The 15,956-nt window shown below is 41.6% G+C and overlaps 1 protein-coding gene across 3 annotated transcripts in view; it reads right to left on the bottom strand.

Moving 5' to 3' along the window:
* The window catches only part of luzp2 (leucine zipper protein 2), an 81,102-nt gene that overhangs the window by 38,548 nt on the left and 26,598 nt on the right, over positions 1-15,956 (bottom strand). Inside the window, exon 1 of one of the 3 annotated variants that reach the window (XM_076992392.1) lies at positions 1,805-1,872. The exons of the other annotated variants lie outside the window; for them this stretch is intronic. Coding sequence (XP_076848507.1) covers positions 1,805-1,836 — 32 coding nt within the window. The 5' untranslated portion in view covers positions 1,837-1,872. Of the gene's footprint in view, positions 1-1,804; positions 1,873-15,956 lie in introns of those variants that run through there. 3 annotated transcript variants of the gene reach the window in all.

Genomic DNA, 15,956 nt, shown 5'->3' with positions numbered 1-15,956 from the left:
GTGCGTCCATATAATCTGTACGCCTGGAACTCGTGCACTGAGAAACATTCCACCATGCAAAAGTGTATCGTGCGTTAAAATGCGTTAATTTTTTTAGTGCGTTAATTTTCCTGTAATTAATTAATCGAAATTAACGCGTTAAAGTCCCACCACTAATATATATATATATATATATATATATATATATATATATATATATATATTAGGGGTGGGCATAGATTAATTTTTTTAATCTAGATTAATCTCACTGAAATCTTGAAATTAATCTAGATTAATCTATATTAAAATGGCTCATATGCATGCTACCCAAGTAATGACTAAAAGTCAGTTTTTGAGATAGGGTTTCTTAATACAGGGGGTGCATTAGACCAGGGGCTCATCTCCTGTTTCCAAAATGCATCAATGACTGCTTGAGAAAGCTGTTCTACTTTGATACTTGAAGAAAAAAAACATGCTCAATAAAATGTAGGCTACTCGTATTCAACGGTTTATTCAGTTAAACATGAATTTGTAAGCCTACATACTGTACATTAAAAGGGGTTGATAACATGTTTATTCAGCTAAACATGATATTTGAAATGTAAGCCAACATTTAGTACATAACCTCACGGACGTAATTTGGGGGGGACTTTTTCAAAAGCCGGTTTTGGTCCTCTGCAGTTTTAACGGTTAAAAATAAATATTTAAATAGCGACGAATCTAGCACTAGGACCATGCAGAAAACGACCGCTCCGAGCTCCGCTCCGGTAACACTTTACGTTCCTAAAAATGAATTTTCCATGAAGCAAACCCGGCAACTTCGTGGCTGCATCCATGTAAACACACGAACGATTTGTAATTCACAGTGTGCAATTTGGTTAGGAATACAGCCGAGCTAAACTATCAAGGTGAAAGTCATCATAGTTTGCTTACCCACTTTGACCCAGTTCCCAACCCAACTTTAAGAATAGATTAACGGCGATAATTTTTATATCGCCCGATAAGAATATCAAATTAACGAACGCCGTTAACAGCCCACCACTAATATATATATATATATATATATATATATATATATATATATATATATATATATATATATATATATATATATATATATATATATATAACCAGAACTTATATCAATTTGCACCTGTGTACAATTTCAATATACACCAGTTTGTGTGGTCTTTGCAGAGCCATACATGACAAGATGACAAGATCATTCTGCACTTGAAGTTCACTTCACTAGCCCCAGGATAGAAGACCTCCATCATGCACAGCTAAGCAGCATGTTTGCTGAAGGACCCATCATTAATGACCATCCCTCGGTGGATCTCCATCTAAGCTGGCCTGACATCTACCAAGATCGATCCCCCGGAGCCATCTGCTATTAACCTTGCTGTGGTGATGGACTTCTAAGGCCACCGGGTTCAACCCAGCAATTTCTTTGCCTCATGGTTTGATAGGAAAATTATGATTGGTATACCCTTTGGTTTTTCATATGAAGAACAATTCATGCTAATCCATTTCTGAAATCCATTTCATTTTTTTTTTTACCCAGGGGTGGTAATTTCTTCCAAAACAAAATTATGTACCTCAATTTTGTGAGCATATCTGTATATGGTACAAGGCAATGTTGTTTACAAACAGCAGATGCAAACAATATTATATTAGGACTAAACATTTAGAAAATATAATGCTTTAGAAAAGAATGAAACTATATTGCATGAAGAACGCACATTGACACTTAAGTATTTTCCATATAATTCCATGCATACAGCATTTCTGAGGCTATTGAAATGTTGAATTCTTTGATAATTACCCATTCTTCCAAATTATCTTGTGGAGTGTCATTCAGTCATTTCAGTCTACCAGTTCGTCCTTGAAGCTTACCAAACAAAGGAGAAGAAAAAAAATGTAAAAAAAATAATTCAATAATTAAAAATTCCGCAAAAGTCTGAATGTATTGTGCATAAGCATATAGATTAGCGGTGGAGAGCTTTCTCTCCCCACTGGGATAGAGATTTCAGGAATCATGGCCATGCCTATGGTAGTGTATATTGTTGTGTAGTGTAGCACGTGATGTAGTGTTGTGGTGTAGATCAGAGTAGATATGAGCTGCTATTTGCCCTCCCAGATTAGTGGTACTGCAGTACAATGAGAACACCCACTACGGCAAAGACAGAGTGCTGATGTATAGATATCATACATCTATATGACACGTTCATGATGAGAATGGAGAATGAAATTTTAATTTCACACATTTTACAATGGCTTGCCTGGTTTGATTGTCAGTTTGGGAGATAAATGTATAAATGTAAAACATAACTCAGGAACAACAGTATATTTGATTCATATATCAATTTCCAATACCTTTTAAACATCCACTGTGCTGACATTATTTGAAAGTGCATTTTAAAGTTATGGCTGCACAGGACATTGATAAACTTGTAAGGTAGATAAACTTTCAGCTGTGTAACTAATGTTCCGTGAAATGCATGTCGTTAGAGACTCCTTTGCACTGTAACTTCCACAAGTCATATTAAATCCATCAATAAGTCCTTAGCCATCCTGTAGGTTATGGAGGAATAGTGGATTTTTCTATCAGGTGACAAAAAGTTAAATAGAGGTGAACATTTGTGATGAAATATAAATTTTCTTACTTGAACCTCACAACATTTTACTTTTTGAGCTGTACTTTTGAAGATATACATTTTTGCTGTTACCCTCATCTCAGGAAATTGAACTTAATTAACACCCACTACACAATCTTGCTTAACAAGTTAGCCACAATTTTGGAAGGTTTTCTCTTTTGACTACATTTTCAATTTCAGGAAGCAAGAGTACTGTGGTTCTGTCTGGCATTTACCTATAATTACACCTACTGTGTACATTCACTAAGAAACAATTTTGGTTTATCTTTCAGGATCTGGTCTACTAATCCGCTTGTTAACTTTAACTGAATGGCTCAGGTTTTCTCTGTCCTTCCTTAGCACATTAGCCCACCTTGGTCCCCTGGGGCTGGTCGTGTTTTCTGCTGTGCCTCATGGAAATGTCACACTTTCCTTGTGTATGTTCCTACATCCTATTGAACATGAAGTGCCCTGGGAGAAGTTCTGTCACTATCGATCTGCAGATCTTTTCCTCATGCTGATGTGCTATTCTCTCTGAAAAGAACGGTTTTATCAGAGTGCTCCTTTGGTGATTTTTCTGAGTCAGACCCCTGAGGGTGACTGGTCAATAAGCCTGTGACAGTGGTGGTTACTAGTCCTGCTACCCACAAACCCCTACAGAACAAATTCGCACCTCAATACCTGGTGAAATAACCGAACATGTTTGGGAAGTAAGTCTGTGTTGTGGCTCAAGTTAAATGACTTCCATTTTGCTCTCAAGTCTTCTCACACTTGAATGAATTCTACGCTCTGTAAATGTAACAAGCAGTGAATTCTAGGATTCAGAAACTTCATATATTTGCTCCCATTTAAGTTCCTCTCCTCCTCGATGAAACCCCTAAGAATTCATCACTGTTCAACAAAATTAAATATTTAGAAGTTATGAGTAAAAACCCTATTAACTCGAGTCAATCTACACCTATGCTTTCATCTATGGATCTATGAATATGCAAATAGTCCCCACGTCTATCTCCACCCACCCCTCCATGCAAAGAAACCTGCTCATCTTCAATTATGCTGGTCAAACACACAAAACGCTATGTGTTTGCTATGTGTATTGCTATACTGTATGCTACACAATACCAAGTATGTATGGTACTTCAACCATACATATTCAAACTGATAATCAGCTCAGAAGAAGATGTGTGAACTATACAGAATCAATTTCAATTTAATATATTTTATGCATCACTCTTGACAACATTAGAAGCATAATGGTAACAGATAACATGAGCCTTCAGCATGACTATGTCATCAAACACCTAATAATGTGTTGCTAATGTCAGACAACTGTGGTTCCATTCACCAGTCCTGACAAGTTAGCTGCCATGTAAAAATAAACAACCAGATATGCTGTTGGGAAAAAGTGTTTGAACACCATATAATTTTAAATGAATAACAGTATATGCTTTAGAATTCCCCATTTAAAAAGAAAATCAGCACAAACAACCACATATCCACATTGTATGATATCTACTCAGTTGTTTGGTACGGTTCTGTTTCTAAATGTGCTTCCTTTGGCCACTTCTTGACCACAGATTAGACATGTGAAATATTCAAATGCCATGTGCACTTGAATTACATAACCATATCTTGCTAACACTACTGTATTTTGAGGATGACATTTATGATATGCTTTCTTCATGGACAACCCCAAAAGTTGTATACAGTTTTATGTCAGAATTATATAGCCATCATCTAATCCAGCATCTTAGCTATCTGACAAACTGTTTTGTCAACATCCCCAAGCCATTTCAAATGTTATGTCACCATTTGACATGAATCATCATGTAACCTGGCAGGCTAACTTTGTCTTACACTCTAGCACACTGCAGATTTGTTGTCAATAGATAATCTCCTGTGTTCCCATGATAAGTGGATTTTGTGATAAAACCCACCTTTTGTAGTAAAAACCCACCGTTTAAAGTTTTTTGGTAATAAAACACTTTTTAAAATACTGCAAACCAGTTTTCTTTGGACATTTGACTGGGGCAGTTCAATTTCTCCATGTCACGGTACAGCCCCTGACCCCTCCCCTTTAGGCGTGTGTTTATGTCTAGTCGTCTGCGTCTGTGTATCTTCGTGGGTGTGGTTGTGTCCGAGCGTGTTTCACCTGTGGCTCGTCTCGTCATCACTCGGGGATTATGTGGTCTGTCTATTTAGTGTGCGTTCGCGCAGTGTCCCGTGCTCGTCTTTGTTTGAGTCAGTCCATGTTATATGTTTCATCGTTATTCGTGCGCTGTCTGCGCTACTTTGTGTGAAATAAAAGTGTCGTTTGTGCATAACGTTGGACTCTGTGCCTCGTCTGTTGCCCTGCACGCAACGTCACACTCCAAATATACTACCCATTACTCTGTGATTTTGAGAACCTTTGGAAATACATGCTGGCATTTTCTCTTTATGCAACTTTGCAAGTGAAAACATGTATATGTCATTGTTTTGAAAATAATGAAACCTAACCCTAACCCACAGGTTGATGGCACTGTTCCTTAAGTTTGTGACAAATGAAAGCCTGGCAGTCTGAAACCACATTTTTAAGACATTGGTACACTGCAGTTCCAAAGCCAAGAAGCTGCTTATTGATTGCTGAAGATTTGTCTTCTAGCTTATGTGACGGGCAGGGTGAGCAACTCAAAAAGGAAGCGATCACGCCAAGTCTCAGGGAAAGAGGATGGTTTAATAGAAAGTGTGCAAACCAAAAACCCGTGCATTGTTCCAAATGAAGGAAATAATAACCAGCAGTCAACTGGTACAAAGACAAGACGTATATAGACGAACAAACGACCCTCAGGTGAGACGGATCACGGGTCCCGCCCACCTGAGGAACGAACATCACGTGACCAAAAACAGGACCGCTGCCGCTGTAACCGGGGGCGACCGGTAGGGGGACCCCCCCACAACGTGACAGACCCCCCCACCAAAGCCGCACTCCCCTCCGGATGTGCGGCTTACAGCGGCAGCACACAAAACACAACAAAGGGGCGGGAGGGCGGGGACAAGACAGGGACCCGTTTCCCTGCCGTCCTGAGCTGAAACACAAAACACAAAACACATAAGCTCCTCGTTACAGGACGCAGACCAGGCAGGGTCCCGTTCCCTGCAGTCCTGGAGCTGAAACATAAAAACACATACAGGTTAGCTCGCCTCCTGGGCGGGACCCTGGACCGACTGGGGCGTCAACAAGACGATAACCACGCCCCGGTCGGTCAAGCCCGGTCGGCCGCTTAAGCCCCACCGCTGTGTGCGGACCGGGAGCACATGGCCCAACAAACGTCATAGGTGTGGATGTGTGCAGGCCGCCACACTGGGGTGCGGCCACGGCTTCCACCAACACCTCCCGAACCTACCTCCTCGCTCGGAGCTGACCCCTGCCCTTTTCGCTAGGGGTCACCCCAGACTCCTGGGGAGTGAACCCCTCCCGGGGCCCCTCATCTCAAGGTGGACTCCTCCACCCAAACCAGGAGCGCCAGAGACCAGGGCCCTGGCAATCCGCAACAGGGACATGCTGGTCACCCCGAGCTCGAAGGGGAGGGTCTCCGCCTGGAGACCCCACTAGGTCCGGGAGTGCCGCAGTCCACCTCCAGGAGCGACCTGCAACACATCACACACACACGCACACGCACACAGACAACACATAACACAAAACGCGCACTGCTCCGACCACTGACCCCCCTTTTACACAGGGGGGAAGGGACCCCTTCTTGGCATGAGGAGACACCCTGTCCTTACACCCCAGGCATCCTCAGCCTACAAAGGGGTACAGGGGCTCCTCTTTGCTCAGGGGTCCCTCCCAACCGGTCAGGTCTCCTGAAGGAGCAGTGCCTTCTGAGCCACCTGTCGTGGCTCAGGAACCCCATAGCTCCCCCCCAAAAACATATTTAGGGGGGGCCCCTCTGGGGAATAACAAAACAAAAAACACAGACACAACATTTAACATATACGCACCCAAGGTGCCCTCCGTACCACCTCCAGTGGCACGGGACCTCTAATGGGCCCCTCCCCACACACAGTGAAGAGGGGTGCAAGAGAGGAATTACATAAAACAAAGCACGCTACACTCTAGGACAAAACGAACACGCAAAGACAGAACACAAACAAACAGACAGGACCCACCGATGCGCGCGCTCTGCGGAGCGTGACGCGCCCACTCCAGCTCTCTCTCTCTCACCGTTCTCACCACGGGATCCATAGATCCTTGGAGAGAGAGAGCTATGCGCGAGCGGCTTGCGCGCCACGCCCACAGCGACGCGTCCCTCTGGCTCGCAGTCGCTCACCCCCGTCACCGCGGGATATCGGGTGAGCGAGGCGAAAGGAGCAGAGAGACGTGTCTCACGCGTTCTAGCGCGCGGCACGCACCGGTGGACCCGACTACATACACACACGAACACCACCAGCGAAACACACACCACGGCACACTCACACACTCGCTCACGTCCGCGTCGTTATTAAAACAAAACACTACAACGTACATACACACACACACATATATAGACGATAACGGACAACGGACGTGCGCAATGTGAGGCACCGGTAGTTTCGCTGGGCGAGAGCGGAGTCTACAGGTCCCCAGCTCTAGTCACCGCCGTGTGATTTTACGGGTTTAAACACAAACAACATTTAAACACGGCGGGACGAGTGGGGACAGACTCAACACACTCTCAGAAAATACACGACAAACACACAGCACGTAGACAAACACTTACCACGAGACATGACCACGAACGAAGGAGAAAGCAAAGGAGACTGGCGGCTTCCGAAGGTGGCTGGTTATTCTGTGACGGGCAGGGTGAGCAACTCAAAAAGGAAGCGATCACGCCAAGTCTCAGGGAAAGAGGATGGTTTAATAGAAAGTGTGCAAACCAAAAACCCGTGCATTGTTCCAAATGAAGGAAATAATAACCAGCAGTCAACTGGTACAAAGACAAGACGTATATAGACGAACAAACGACCCTCATGTGAGACGGATCACGGGTCCCGCCCACCTGAGGAACGAACATCACGTGACCAAAAACAGGACCGCTGCCGCTGTAACCGGGGGCGACCGGTAGGGGGACCCCCCCACAACGTGACAGCTTATAAAAAGCACCACATGGTTTTTGTAAGGTTAAAAACGTGATTTTCACTGCAGTGGGTTTTGAATAGAATTATCTTCTTTTATCTGTTCACAATTAAAGAATCATAATGTTATAACAAGAAAATACAACTTTCTCTTAGCTGGGGCTGGCGATATACAAATATATTGTAAATGTAATGTAACATGGTATTTGCTAAGTGAACAAAACAGTATCAGGAATTCCAGAATGTAATTTTAGTACTCTAGAGAAGACAGTGACAAACTTATTTTGTGGAGGCACACGGGACATCTCTCCACATGCTGTGGTGGGCTTGATAGACATCCTCTTTGTCTCATATTTGTCATTCTCTATCGCCACGTGTAATGATCCAGTAGTATGATAATCATCATCCTCCCTGTCTCTGCCTGTCACTCTCATAAGTATGACATGGAATATATTGCAGCATATGAAATTGCTCGGCTAGCTTTATTGCTCCTCCCTTAGTGCTGAATCCCTCCCTCAACAATAGAATATGATTGCATCCTGCATGATGGCATGATATTACTTTGAACACCGGCCTCTGCAGAGGGTGGTTCTTATTAACACCTGTGCAGAATCAAAATGTTTTGGCAAAACATCAGTGGTTTGAAGGAATTAATTTGTATAGGGGTAAAAAATCCATATTTATAACAAAGATCACTACAAATGGACTAATACATTTGTATACTGTATTCTGATACTTCCACAACTGAGATATATACTTTGATATGTACTTAGCATGTGCTAGAAACCCATTTGGTCAAGATGATTTAACTTTGGCACATAAAACTGTACAGAATTTCCACCCATTGATGTATTGTGGTTTGAACCTAATCTCCAATAAATATTTAAAATCCCTTTCAATAATTAAAACCTTAAAAAGTTATTTGTATTAATAGGAGTAAAAAAAATGTTAGCACCATGTCAAAACCAGTCAGTTTTGCTTTGAGTTAGCTTTAAATAGATTCTGATAATCACAAGCTCTTATCATCCACAACATAATGCAAATAAAGTTCAAATAAAAGACCAGGCAACCCTACAACTTCAGCTGGACATTGAAGAACTAGCAATGGAATCTATAATCCCCACTGATTGAAACTGACTGTGTGCCTCACCTATCCCAGCACACCTGCCTTTAGTGATTTGGAATTCACAAAGTGGCATAATTACAGTAATTATGTGCAATCCTGGCTCAAAGTGTGGTTACTGACTGGCATCTGGACAAGTGTTGTAATTCAAATTTGAGTTAAGCATTGAGTTTAGGAAATTTAACAATGTGCTTCCATTTAGTTACAGCTCTATATTTATTGCAGTTTAGATGAGAAATTAGGAAAATCTAGGACAAAACATTCAATGAAATGTTGAAAACAAAAATTTTTTGGAAGAACACATTAATCATGAAGACTAGATAAATGCTGGTATGTACATTTCAACCTGAGTGATCATTAAAAAAAGCAAACATCAGCAGTTTTACTTACGCACAACAATAGTGGCACAAAACTTTACCAAGGCATAACCAATGGCATAAACAACATAGGCTGCATCACCGAGTCTACACACAAAAATTTTGTCTCATCCCCCCAAACACCACCACCACCCTGGTTTACGTTTCTTGATGGGTTCTTGAGACAGCACACCAGACCCAACACCATCTCCAGACTGACTGCAGTTGCCCTGCCAACAGTATGCAGGAGACTAATTATCTCAGCTTCCCAATTAAGGAGGCACAGCCCTGGGAGAACACACATGAACAGGGTAAGTACAGTGCTGGAAGCTCTACGCAAACAGACAAAGACACAGTATGCATCCCCCCACACAAGATCAAGAAAAGCAAAGAGATGGCCAAGGAAACCTGTATGATAGGCATAAAAACCTATCAGTAATGACCATATCATTTATTTATATTCTCCATTTCTCACAGAGGGCTCTGAATACATTTTCCTTCCCTGTATCTGTACGGATATATATGGCTTCTCTGGGCATCTGCCATTCTACCTCTGGGAAACACAGAAGAAGGACAGAGAGCTAGAAGAGGACAGGTCAAAATAAACATGATATAGCCAGGACTAACTGAATGAAACAGTATATAGTGTCACCCATTTTGAATTCTAATGCCATACATTTGCTCTTGAGATATTTATTGATGCGGCCCTTTGGACTTTGATGTTTTATTAGGGTGGATGTCATGATATTGATTTAGTGATCATAAATATGCTCAGAATTCTCTACCCCATAAAGCTAAATGTAAAACTCCAATTATTATAGCATCTTCTCTATGGCTTTTTGCCTTTCTAGCCTTTCTTTTCTTACTGAAAATGAAGCATCTCACCTCTAATTAACTAGATTAATGGCTACAGGCAATATAGGTTATTTTCTAAAGAAAAGGATATAGCAGCTGTACATAGACCTTTTAGCATAAAAGTAAAAACTCATGAGTTGATATTATGAAATGTTTAAAAATATACTCTATTCTGGTTATAAAGTGGTATCTGAAATTATCAATGAAAATATTCTCTTAATTTAAACATGAACAATATAACATTTTTCACATACTTCTGTAATATAACACAGAAAAAGCATAATCACTTATAACTCCTCAACACTTAAAAGGCTAATCAGAATCCTACTCTGTAGTTAGTGTACTCTTAGTGATATGCTACATACATTTAGGCTTGCAACCCTTAATATCACTGTAATATTACAGTAAGTCTACAATAGGGTTCTGTTTGAAAAATGACCATTTTTGCCTGACAGATCATAGTAATGCACAACACACAAATCTAACCCTATTACCACACATGTTCTCTGTAGCTGTCTCTGAACTTCTGAATCAGTTATTACCTTCCTGTGTTGGACCAGTGTTGGTTCAGCATTCTCTGTCCTAGTTTTGCAGGGCAGAGCATGCTGTGTGACCTCAGATTTTTGCTCATTAAAAAGAATAACATTTATGAAACCAATGACTTCACCCACGAGTGTCTCACTACATTCAGTCCATTCCTTAGAAAGCAAAGCAGCATGTTGTTTTGCCATAATCCCACATTAACCTTATTCATAATGTCAGGAGCAGGTTGTGATTTCAGAGATGTAACTTTGTAGCACATGGAGCTGAGGTAACAGACCTTGCTTTTACTTATTCATTGAATAACATTTGGCCAAGAGCTTGAAGTGCCAGACCCCAGCCTGTAACACAGCGAAGACTGAAACATCCACACCCATACCCAGTCTACCCTACATGTCTTTGCACATCGAAAAAGATGGAAAACAATGAATAATAAACATCAAAGGAAGCTCACATGGGAAAAATAAATGAAAAAATCATATGAAACTTTCTCAGTACCAGTTTAATGCAAATTATATGTAATATTTAATAAGGTTGGTAGTACTCTGTTGTGGTTTATTATATCTGAGCTGCAGAGTTCATTAAGACCCAGAAAGAAACCACCTGCCCCCTCTCTGTCGTTTGGATTACCACTCATCTTCACCACAGCAGAGCACATTAGAGGGAGCTGTCCTTATAGATATCCATGAATGCCAAGATATGTCTTTCCCTGAAATATAAGCAGAGCTGCAGATATAGATGTCCATACTACAGTGTATTCATAAAGCTTGGATTAAAACATGTTGTGTAAATCATCACCAGAATTTTCACAGAACAACCAGCATGACCAAAATAAAGAAACAAGACCTGCAAATGCACTCAGCGAGCATTTATAGCACAAATCCTTTAAAAATGTTTGGCTTTTTCTGAAATTCACTTATAGCATTTACTTCATCCTTCTCATTTACTCAAGATACACTCCTTTCAGATCATCTCCTCGTTTCTCTCACTCTGCCAACCATCTCCAGCCATAATTATCTCCACTTAGACCCAGCATCAGTGTGTCTGGGGCTGGGCACTGTCTGTAATGGGTCATTTACAGCCGTCTCCCGGCTTCTCTGCAGTCCATCAGGACTCAGGGGCTGCGCTGGTCTCTCGCTCTGGGCTGAAAGTCACCTCTGCCGACTGACATTTATGTCAGAGACGGAGCCGAAGGGTCATCTGGTAAAGGGTATTTTGCAGACAGACTGTACGTGGGCAACACCGCAGATAATATTTAACGTAGAGAACGGTCTTGGATGCTCATCGCTGACCTAGCTGATATCCTACACTACCTACAAAAGCAAAGGTTCATAATGAGTTGTTTTTTTTGGTTGCATAGAAACAAACCAGCAAAAATACTTAGTAAAGACAAAATGTGCAATCAGGGCGTTTCTAGACATTTTCTGAGCAATTGTCATGTATCATAGACATGACACTTGATATATTACTCACAGAATAATGAAATTACAGCAACCATCTCCTTGTTTGGCTGCTATACACATACACACACACAAACACACACACAACACACACAAACACACACACACAAACACGTGTATATATGTATACATGCACAGTATACATGTTTATGTTTTTAAAGCAGCTACAATGCACAAATCAGATGAATGAATGGTTTAAAAAAGCCTGTTAATGTCAGTGTGAGAGTGGAGGAAATCACATGATACAAGTGTTGTGTAAATGTGGTAGTCTGGCCTAAATGTGCCTTTCTTTCTGTTGCTAAGTGCGACTCAGACAGCTCTTGCAAGCCCTTGCTATCAAAAGCAAAGCACACAATCTTAAATATATTATTATTATTATTATTATTATTATTATTTTGTTAGTTCTTGTTGTAATACACAGACTCCATTATAACAAATTTTGTCTCAGCAATACAGTTATAAGTTTTCATCCATGCCCATTTTTGCTGTTTCCCACAGTAACTCCAGCAGAATGCCTTTCACAAGCAGGAGCATCTGTGTAGATTAGCTTCATAGCATGTATAACATATCTACCGGTTCTCCAGTCAAAACATTCACCATTAAAGGTCAGTAGTGCAATATTTTTAGGAGTTGTAAGATGGAAGAAGCTTTGATATATTATCTGTGTTAGCATCTTTTTATCCTGTTTCAGCTGCAGAACTCTTTTAAAGAAACCCCAAAGGAAAACTGAAGGGACAAGAGAAATACTGTTGTCAAAATTGGTCCCCTGACTGCGTGAGCGAAGCTAAAGTTGCCATCTGACCCTGTGTCCATTTTCTGGGTCATCGTGCAGTCGTCAGCACTATAGCTCTGGGACGCTGGTATCATACCGGGGGCAGAGTTTCTCATCCATGTTTCTGATGTGTGGGAACAGTTCCGCTCAATGCTCTCGAAAGACATACAAGTAGTGTCACGAATTCTTAACAAAAAGTGTGCAACCCTTTACAGCCATGACACAGGCCATAGCATAGTCCAGGTCCAATGGAAATGCAGAGAACCAGAAGTGCTAGTGCAGTGGTTCCCAAACTTTTTCTGCCGTGCCCCCCTTTAGTAGATGAGAATATTTTTGCGCCCCCCCCCCCTACACCCCCCCTACACCCCCCCCCCCCCCCCATATTGACTAGGGATGCACCGATTCACGTTTTTCACTTCCGATATCAATTCAGATATCTGAGGCTTCGTATCGGCCGATACTGATCTGATACCCAGTGGCGGACTTAGCAATTTGGGGCTCAAGGCGAAATTAGCTAGGGGGCCAATCAACATTAATATGCGAGAAATAAGTCAGCTAATCAGGGGGCCCCTACAGTGGGCTGCAGTGGGAGGGGCCCAAGGCAGTTGCCTAGCCATGCATCTATGCAAAGACCGCCTCTGCCGATACCGATCTGATAGAGTAAAACTGTGCTGAATCGACTTAAAAACACAGACATATTGAATTACAAGTTTATTGAAAACTCTGCACCAGTATAGCACACTTAAACACACATAAAACATGTAAAAACAACACAACTTGCATTTGTTCAGTCAGTGCAATTATGAATATAACATTGAATGTAAAATAAATAATACCAAAGAACCTGAAACTTACAAAAACAATAGGTTCACAACTTTGGTCAAACATGAAAAAAATAAACTGCAAGAAACCTTTAAAATGGTTAAAGAATTCTAAATATAATTTAAAATAAATAAGGAGATGAAATAAGAGAAACAGCAATACATATGCGGCTAGTTTGCAAGCGCAGACATCACGCAGAGCACAAAGCATGTAACGGCCAGAAGTCTCTTTAAGGGAGCGAGTTGAGCACGCGTATGGAATATTGTTTTTTTAGCTTTCTGCCGTAGACCGAGTCAGACCACTGCTCTTTAATTTATTTCTGTAAGTAACGCATTAAATGAGCTTTGGACAACTCACCAGTTCATGTATGAACAGTGAAGTATTGCAGGTTTATTTTGGTCAACCAGCAAATAAACGGACTAAGTGGAATAGCACCAGCGCGAGTATTGAACTAACTCCGAAAAGCAAGCAATACAAGCATAGAATTAGACTGAATAGATATGTTTTTATGGATCGGTCACATTGTCCCCGATACCCGATGTAGAATTTTTTCAGAATCGGTGCATCCGTAATATTGACACATGTGCACGTTTTACTTTCAAGCTCCGCGCACCCCCTGCAATAGCTCCGCGCCCCTACCTAGGGGGCGTGCCCCCCACTTTGGGAACCACTGTGCTAGTGTATATCTGAATATTTAAGATACTGGTTGAATAGCTTTGTGTCCCTTTTGCATTTGTTGTCTCGCATATAATCATTATCCTTAGAGGACTTGGTCTCGTAATAAAAAATAATAAAATTACTCAACCACCTGCTGTCATCAGTAAAACAAATGTCTTCACTCATGCCTCTGTATCTCAGCACAGTCCAAGATATCTTATATTAAGACTGCACCAGAATCTTACCAAAGGCTGTGGCACCGGAATTCTAATCTTCACAGAGACTGAAATTAAAGATTCTTCGTATTTTCCCATCTTTCAGTACGTCCTGCCTTGGATCACTCCATGTAATCGGACTCAAATCTGGCAAGACTTTGAAAACAAGCTTTGAATAACCTTAAAGCAGCTTAACTCATCACGGCGCACCTGAGAGCTGCCACCTGAGGCAAAGTTTCCACTGGCAGGCCTACAGCTACCTGTGGAGACCCACAGATGGGCAGGTATCAAGGTGGATAATCTGCTCCCTGAGAGATGGATGAAGAATTTGTACTGTTGGAAAAAGAAGAAAAAACATGAAGGACCATGCAGTAAAATCAGGGCAAGTAAAGTCTTTGATAATTAGCAGCCGCATCAACTGGCTTGATAATGAATTAAACACCGGGCAAGAACTCGTCTTTATTTTGACCTGTAAAAGTCAGCTTGCTTCCTCTTCCTCTCTCTGGACATTTCAAGAAGATGACGGGCTTCATAAATATTGTCCAAATTGTACTGAAAGGTGTAGGTCATTGTTTTGTGTTAAAGCTCGAGAGGGATTTCCAGAGCACACTAAGCATTGCGCGTATCCCCACCAACCGCGTGATTGAGTCCAGGACAAAGCTCTGCCTGTGGCCAAGAAAACCAACAGTGAAAGCTGAGCAGAACTGACATTTTGTGTTTGTCACCAAAAGGCCCCAAACCTCCAGTGAGATGCACAGGACAACCTCTGCCCAAAGGAGACAGGCTTTCTTCATCAGCCCGTCTTCCATGACAGCATGTGAGGAGGTGCAGACTTTCTTAAAATATAAATATGTACTTCAAACCCTTTCAGTGTTGATAGAATCGATTGGCCCATGGGAGTCTGCTGTCACATTAAATGTGGAAGCAGGATGCACTGAGAAAAGACAAGAAAAAGGGGGTAGCTGCGATTGACTTGCCTCAGATGCAGCCTCAAAGGGGCAGGCATTCATCCTCTGGTCCTTGTCAATTATTACGAGCAACAAACAAACCACACACGTTAGAGCAATGCAGGAAGGGGCGAAAGAGACTAGTGAAAGACAGAACAAAATATACGTCATCCACATCACGGCACTTTCATGGCAGGATGCCGTGATATACATAGAACATTGACATTTGACGTAATGCCAACTTCTTTGGTTTAAAACTTTACATTATTTTTAACCAAGATTATAGAATTTGATTATTTGATACAAGAACAAAACAAAAATGAATTCCATCTTTAAATTTTTTGGACGCAAACATATGCGGGCACTGCTTGTAGCACTAAGAGGAAGGCACCTCCCCCCATGGAGTGCAGCCACATCAGAACTGACTGTAGCTCCCACTGTGTCCTCATTACTTTCCCATTGGCCGGCAGTGCCCTTCTTCCTGTACGCAGTACCTG

This window comes from Brachyhypopomus gauderio, chromosome 2 (assembly GCF_052324685.1).
Source record: "Brachyhypopomus gauderio isolate BG-103 chromosome 2, BGAUD_0.2, whole genome shotgun sequence".
Lineage (NCBI taxonomy): Eukaryota > Metazoa > Chordata > Actinopteri > Gymnotiformes > Hypopomidae > Brachyhypopomus > Brachyhypopomus gauderio.
The sequence above is the reverse complement of the archived record's forward strand: the minus strand, read 5'-3'. Positions and strand labels throughout refer to the sequence as shown.